General features: G+C 57.8%; 1 protein-coding gene across 1 annotated transcript in view; it reads left to right on the plus strand.

The window, feature by feature from the left end:
• Window positions 1–7,741, plus strand: part of LOC119953531 (ras-associating and dilute domain-containing protein-like) — a 134,266-nt gene that overhangs the window by 111,455 nt on the left and 15,070 nt on the right. Inside the window, 1 exon segment of the mRNA XM_038777901.1 lies at window positions 5,304–5,404. Coding sequence (XP_038633829.1) covers window positions 5,304–5,404 — 101 coding nt within the window.

The raw sequence follows: 7,741 nt of genomic DNA on the forward strand, positions 1-7,741 counted from the left end.
TGGGGCCTGTGGGTGTCAGAGGGCTTGGGGCCTGTGGGTGGCAGAGAGAGGGCGTGGGGCCTGTGGGTGTCAGAGGGCTTGGGGCCTGTGGGTGGCAGAGAGAGGGCGTGGGGCCTGTAGGTGTCAGAGAGAGGGCGTGGGGCCTGTAGGTGTCAGAGAGAGGGCGTGGGGCCTGTGGGTGACAGAGAGAGGGCGTTGGGCCTGCGGGTGGCACAGAGAGGGAATGGGGCCTGTTGGTGGCAGAGAGAGGGCGTGGGGCCTGCGGGTGGCACAGAGAGGGAATGGGGCCTGTGGGTGGCAGAGAGAGGGCGTGGGGCCTGTGGGTGGCAGAGGGCGTGGGGCCTGCGGGTGGCACAGAGAGGGAATGGGGCCTGTGGGTGTCAGAGAGAGGGCGTGGGGCCTGTGGGTGTCAGAGAGAGGGCGTGGGGCCTGTGGGTGGCAGAGAGAGGGCGTGGGGCCTGTGGGTGTCAGAGAGAGGGCTTGGGGCCTGTGGGTGGCAGAGAGAGGGCATGGGGCCTGTGGGTGTCAGAGAGAGGGCGTGGGGCCGGTGGGTGTCAGAGAGAGGGCTTGGGGCCTGTGGGTGGCAGAGAGAGGGTGTGGGCCCTGTGAGTGGTAGAGGGGTGTAGGGCCTGTGGGTGGCAGAGAGAGGGCGTTGGGCAAGTTGGTGTCAGAGAGAGGGCGTGGGGCCTGTGGGTGTCAGAGAGAGGGCGTGGGGCCTGTGGGTGTCAGAGAGAGGGCGTGGGGCCTGTGGGTGTCTGAGAGAGGGCGTGGGGCCTGTGGGTGGCAGAGAGATGGCGTGGGGCCTGTGGGTGTCAGAGGGCGTGGTGCCTGCGGGTGGCACAGAGAGGGAATGGGGCCTGTGGGTGGCAGAGAGAGGGCGTTGGGCCTGTGGGTGGCAGAGGGCGTGGGGCATGTGAGTGTCAGAGAGAGGGCTTGGGGCCTGTGGGTGGCAGAGAGAGGGCGTGGGGCCTGTGGGTGTCAGAGAGATGGCGTGGGGCCTGTGGGTGTCAGAGGGCGTGGTGCCTGCGGGTGGCACAGAGAGGGAATGGAGCCTGTAGATGTCAGAGAGAGGGCGTGGACCCTGTGAGTGGTAGAGGTGTGTAGGGCCTGTGGGTGTCAGAGAGAGGGAATGGGCCCTGTGAGTGGTAGAGAGAGGGCGTGGGGCCTGTGGGTGTCAGAGAGAGGGCGTGGGGCCTGTGGGTGTCAGAGAGAGGGCTTGGTGCCTGCGGGTGGCACAGAGAGGGAATGGGGCCTGTTGGTGGCAGAGAGAGGGCGTGGGGCCTGCGGGTGGCACAGAGAGGGAATGGGGCCTGTGGGTGGCAGAGAGAGGGCGTGGGGCCTGTGGGTGGCAGAGGGCGTGGGGCCTGCGGGTGGCACAGAGAGGGAATGGGGCCTGTGGGTGTCAGAGAGAGGGCGTGGGGCCTGTGGGTGTCAGAGAGAGGGCGTGGGGCCTGTGGGTGGCAGAGAGAGGGCGTGGGGCCTGTGGGTGTCAGAGAGAGGGCTTGGGGCCTGTGGGTGGCAGAGAGAGGGCATGGGGCCTGTGGGTGTCAGAGAGAGGGCGTGGGGCCGGTGGGTGTCAGAGAGAGGGCTTGGGGCCTGTGGGTGGCAGAGAGAGGGTGTGGGCCCTGTGAGTGGTAGAGGGGTGTAGGGCCTGTGGGTGGCAGAGAGAGGGCGTTGGGCAAGTTGGTGTCAGAGAGAGGGCGTGGGGCCTGTGGGTGTCAGAGAGAGGGCGTGGGGCCTGTGGGTGTCAGAGAGAGGGCGTGGGGCCTGTGGGTGTCTGAGAGAGGGCGTGGGGCCTGTGGGTGGCAGAGAGATGGCGTGGGGCCTGTGGGTGTCAGAGGGCGTGGTGCCTGCGGGTGGCACAGAGAGGGAATGGGGCCTGTGGGTGGCAGAGAGAGGGCGTTGGGCCTGTGGGTGGCAGAGGGCGTGGGGCATGTGAGTGTCAGAGAGAGGGCTTGGGGCCTGTGGGTGGCAGAGAGAGGGCGTGGGGCCTGTGGGTGTCAGAGAGATGGCTTGGGGCCTGTGGGTGGCAGAGACAGGGAGGGGGCCTGTAGATGTCAGAGAGAGGGCGTGGACCCTGTGAGTGGTAGAGGTGTGTAGGGCCTGTGGGTGTCAGAGAGAGGGAATGGGCCCTGTGAGTGGTAGAGAGAGGGCGTGGGGCCTGTGGGTGTCAGAGAGAGGGCTTGGGGCCTGTGGGTGGCAGAGAGAGGGCTTGGTGCCTGTGGGTGTCAGAGAGAGGGCGTGGGGCCTGTAGGTGTCAGAGAGAGGGCGTGGGGCCTGTGGGTGTCAGAGGGCTTGGGGCCTGTGGGTGGCAGAGAGAGGGCGTGGGGCCTGTAGGTGTCAGAGAGAGGGCGTGGGGCCTGTAGGTGTCAGAGAGAGGGCGTGGGGCCTGTGGGTGACAGAGAGAGGGCGTTGGGCCTGCGGGTGGCACAGAGAGGGAATTGGGCCTGTGGGTGGCAGAGAGAGGGCGTGGGGCCTGCGGGTGGCACAGAGAGGGAATGGGGCCTGTGGGTGGCAGAGAGAGGGCGTGGGGCCTGTGGGTGGCAGAGGGCGTGGGGCCTGCGGGTGGCACAGAGAGGGAATGGGGCCTGTGGGTGTCAGAGAGAGGGCGTGGGGCCTGTGGGTGTCAGAGAGAGGGCGTGGGGCCTGTGGGTGGCAGAGAGAGGGCGTGGGGCCTGTGGGTGTCAGAGAGAGGGCTTGGGGCCTGTGGGTGGCAGAGAGAGGGCATGGGGCCTGTGGGTGTCAGAGAGAGGGCGTGGGGCCTGTGGGTGTCAGAGAGAGGGCTTGGGGCCTGTGGGTGGCAGAGAGAGGGCGTGGGGCCTGTGGGTGTCAGAGGGCTTGGGGCCTGTGGGTGGCAGAGAGAGGGCGTGGGGCCTGTGGGTGTCAGAGGGCTTGGGGCCTGTGGGTGGCAGAGCGAGGGCGTGGGGCCTGTGGGTGTCAGAGAGAGGGCATGGGGCCTGTGGGTGTCAGAGAGAGGGCATGGGGCCTGTGGGTGTCAGAGAGAGGGCATGGGGCCTGTGGGTGTCAGAGAGAGAGCGTGGGGCCTGTGGGTGTCAGAGAGAGGGCTTGGGGCCTGTGGGTGTCAGAGAGAGGGCGTGGGGCCTGTGGGTGTCAGAGAGAGGGCTTGGGGCCTGTGGGTGTCAGAGAGAGGGCGTGGGCCCTGTGAGTGATAGAGGGGTGTAGGGCCTGTGGGTGGCAGAGAGTGGGCGTTGGGCAAGTAGGTGTCAGAGAGAGGGCGTGGGGCCTGTGGGTGGTAGAGGGGTGTAGGGCCTGTGGGTGGCAGAGAGAGGGCGTTGGGCCTGTAGGTGTCAGAGAGAGGGTGTGGGCCCTGTGGGTGTCAGAGACAGGGCGTGGGGCCTGTGGGTGTCAGAGAGAGGGCGTGGGCCCTGTGAGTGGTAGAGGGGTGTAGGGCCTGTGGGTGGCAGAGAGAGGGCGTTGGGCAAGTAGGTGTCAGAGAGAGGGTGTGGGCCCACAGTAAGCCTACTGGTGACAATAAGAGTATATAATCTGGATTGCCATTCACAATGACGGCTTTCGGGAGAGCCGCACTGTCAGAAGCGCTGCTTTTTGGATAAGGCATTAAGCCGAGGCCCCAACTTCTCTCAAACTGTTTTGAAGAGGAGTTGGGTTGTTCTTGCTCGTGAACAAACACCAGCTGGTTTGTGATGCAGAACAAGGCCAGCAGCGCGGGTTCGATTCCCGTACCAGCTGAGAATTCTGAATTCTCTCTTTGTCTCCCGAACAGGCTTCGGAATGTGGCGACTAGGGGCTTTTCCCAGTAACTTCACTGCGGTGTTAATGTCAGCCTACTTGTGACAATAAAGGTTATTTATTTTATTAAAAGGTATTAACTGGGGGCAGCACGGTGGCGCAGTGGTTAGCACTGCGGCTGCGGTGCTGAGGACCCGGGTTCGATCCCGGCCCCGGGTCTCTGCCGGTGTGGCGTTTGCACATTCTCCCCGTGTCTGATTGGGTCTCACCCCCACAACCCAAAATGTGCAGGGGAGGTGGATTGGCCCTTAATTGGAAAAAATAATTGGGCACTAAATTTATATTAAAAAGAAGGTATTAACTGCTGATTGATGACAGGATTCTGGGACCTTGGTTTGTGTAAATTGACTGTCGTCTGTCCCTACATTACACTTTTAAAAAGTACCTCATTAACTGTAAAACACTTTGGGACATTGTGAAAAGTGCTACGAAAATGCAAGTTCTTTCTTGTTGGAATAAGCAGAAAGTGATTTCTCCATGCAGTTACTGAGGTTACAGTGAAGTGAAGGACAGTCCAGCCAACCACCACATAATGAAACTGTGATGTTGGCAAAAGGAAGTCAATGGATGAAATGTATATTTGTGACTAAGACTGTCCACACACACCCAGCTCCAACACAGAGTACCCTGAGCACCAGTCACATGCCTACACTCGGAGGAATTCTATCGGAATCCCAGTTTGTGTGGAACTGCAGACTTATTGCTCCGTCTGCTACTTGAGCCTTCCATCCAAGAATGGCAATCTGTGGAAATTCTCCCTTCACTCAACCGGCCCTGGGTCCTGCCTCCTTCAGACTCACACAGTTTACCCTGATCACAACTTCCTGATTTACCATACCTCCTGTCAGTGTCGTTCATCTTATTCTGCAATCTGACCCATGCCCCCCTCTCTGCCACCCACCTCCACCATTAGGTCTGGTATAATTTGACTGAAGATCAACAGATTTCGCATTTCAATCTTGCCACAAGTTGCCAGGTGCAGTCCACTGGGACAATGTGAAATCTATACGTTGGAGTCTGCAATCCCTGCACGCTTAATTAGATTCTCTAAGGTCTGATGAGAAAGAGATCATTAGCCCACCCTCATTTAAGAGTAGCATACTGGTTCGCACAGTTGCTTCACAGCTCCAGGGTCCCAGGCTCGATTCCCGGCGTGGGTCACTGTCTGTGCGGAGTCTGTACGTTCTCCAATGTCTGTGTGGGTTTCCTCCCACAGTCCAAAGATGTGCAGATTAGGTGGATTGGCCGTGCTAAATTGCCCTGAGTCCAAAATGGTTAAGTTACGGGGTGATGGGGATAGGATGGAGGTATGGGCTTAGGTGGGATTATCTTTCCAAGGGCTGGTGCAGACTCGATGGGATGAATGGCCTCCTGCACTGTGAATTCTATGATTTTATCTGTAAATGGTCCAGAAGCTAGGATGTAGGGCGAGGAATGTGAAATGTTTGCAGTGATAGGTTTACCTCCTTTGGGTGTGTGTGGGCTGATATTTGCCTTGTTTTTGTCACATTTATGATATTTATCATCACCAGGTGGTCGGAAGGTAGTCTGGAGGAAAATCAAACTCTGAACAACTTTCAATACAGTAATTACAAGATTGATCAATGTGAGGAATACTCTGTGTTTAATATTGGTGGATACACACAGATAACATCATGTTTTATATACAGAGTGACAGTACCTGATCGAGAATAATAACGACAACAATAACAGATTGACGGCCTCTGAAAGCTCAGCCTTTATGTGGTGTGTTGCAGGAATAGATTACAAACTACATTTACACACGTATTGAATGTCTTTAAACGGCAGGATCATTTTTGCAACACAGTGGAGACCTTGCCCTGCTCCTGAAATGATTAAAGGCTCAATGGTCTGGCTTGTTGACTGTTTGGTAAATTAGGTAGTATGCTGATAAAGTTTGACACTCTGGCAAAAGTTCAGTTTGCCTCGAAACACACTGTGCACACCCGCACAACTAATAATGCGTGAGGTTTCGGGGGTCACAATTACCACCTTCCCATTCCCAATTTCCATGAAAATTCCTAAAGAAATTTTAAAGTCAGATCAAGTGGGCAGTACGGTAGCACAGTGGCTAGCACAGTTGCTTCACAGCACCAGGGTTCCAGGTTTGATTCCCGGCTTGGGTCACTGTCTGTGCGGAGTCTGCACGTCCTCCCCGTGTCTGCGTGAGTTTCCTCCGGGTGCTCCGGTTTCCTCCCACATGTCCTGAAAGACGTGCTGTTAGGTGAATTGGACATTCTGAATTCTCCCTCCGTGTACCCGAACAGGCGCCGGAATGTGGCGACTAGGGGCTTTTCACAGTAACTTCATTGCACTGTTAATGTAAGCCTACTGGTGACAATAAAGATTATTATTTAAAATAATATATTGTCCTGGCAAATGGTACTGGCCTTCTCTGTGACATCACAGAGAAATCCTGTGTAAACAGAATAAACTCTGAAGTTCATGTTATAATATACACACAGGTATATGATGGTGTGCAGACAGGCAGTGATGGACACACAAATGACCAGTGAACACACAGAACACAGCAGCCAATCACCAGACAGGACACGGCCACTATAAAGCCAGAGGGCACTAGTTTTCCCGCTCTCTCGGGATGCAGCCTCTGAGACAGTCAGAGCTCGTGAGCAGCAACTAGAACACACACCATGTGGCAGTCAGATAGTCTGGTCAGGCTAGTATCAGGTCTCCAGTCAAGTCAGCATAGTGTCAACCCTGTTATAATGATGCCGGCGGTAGAAGGGGAGGCGGAGATAGTGGTGGCATTAGACACGGAGAAGGCCTTTGATAGGGTTGAGTGGGGATACATGTGGGAGGTGCTGGTAAGGTTTGGGTTCGGGGAGGGGTTTGTCAGTTGGGTGAAGCTGTTATGAGGCCCCGATGGCGAGCGTAGCCACGAATAGGAGGAGGTCGGAGTACTTTCGGTTGTACCGGGGGACGAGACAGGGGTGCCCCCTGTCCCCCTTGCTCTTTGCGTTGGCAATTGAGCCCCTGGCCATGGCGTTGAGGGAGTCGAGGAATTGGAGGGGTCTGGTGCGGGGTGGGGAGGAGCACCGAGTGTCACTTTACGCAGATGACTTGTTGTTAAATGTGGCGGACCCAGTGGGGGGAATGCCGGAGGTGATGAAGATTCTTAGGGAATTTGGGGGGCTTTTCAGGTTACAAGCTCAACCTGGGTAAGAGTGAGTTCTTCGTCGTGCACCCGGGGGATCAGGAGGAGGGGATTGGTAGGCTCCCACTAAAAAGGGCAGGGGGGAGCTTTAGGTACCTGGGAGTCCAGGTGGCTAGGAGCTGGGGGGCCCTACACAAACTTAACCTCACTAGGCTGGTGGAGCAAATAGAAGAGGAGTTTAAAAGATGGGACATGTTGCCGCTGTCGCTGGCGGGCAGGGTGCAGTCAGTCAAGATGACGGTGCTCCCGAGGTTTTTGTTCCTGTTCCAGTGCCTCCCCATCCTTATCCCGAAGGCCTTTTTTAGGAGGGTCAACAGGAGTATTACGGGATTTGTATGGGCGCATGGGACTCGAGGGTGAGAAGGGTGTTTTGGAGCGGGGCAGGTATGGGGGGGGGGGGGGGGGGGGGGGGGGGGGGCTGGTGCTGCCCAACCTCTGTGGGTACTACTGGGCTGCCAACGCAGCGATGGTGCGTAAGTGGGTAATGGACGGGGAAGGGGCAGCATGGAAGAGGATGGAGATGGCGCCCTGTGTGGACACGAGCCTGGAGGCGCTGGTAACGGCGCCGTTGCCGCTCCCTCCAACGAGGTATACTACGAGCCCGGAGGTGGCGGCTACTCTCAAAATCTGGGGGCAATGGAGACGGCATAGGGGGGAGGTGGGGGGCTCGATGGAGTCCCCGATACGGGGGAACCACCGGTTTGTTCCAGGGAACATTGATGGCATACAAAATGATCAGAGGGTTAGATAGGGTGGACAGTGAGAGCCTTCTCC

This window comes from Scyliorhinus canicula, chromosome 18 (assembly GCF_902713615.1).
Source record: "Scyliorhinus canicula chromosome 18, sScyCan1.1, whole genome shotgun sequence".
Classification (NCBI taxonomy): Eukaryota; Metazoa; Chordata; class Chondrichthyes; order Carcharhiniformes; family Scyliorhinidae; genus Scyliorhinus; species Scyliorhinus canicula.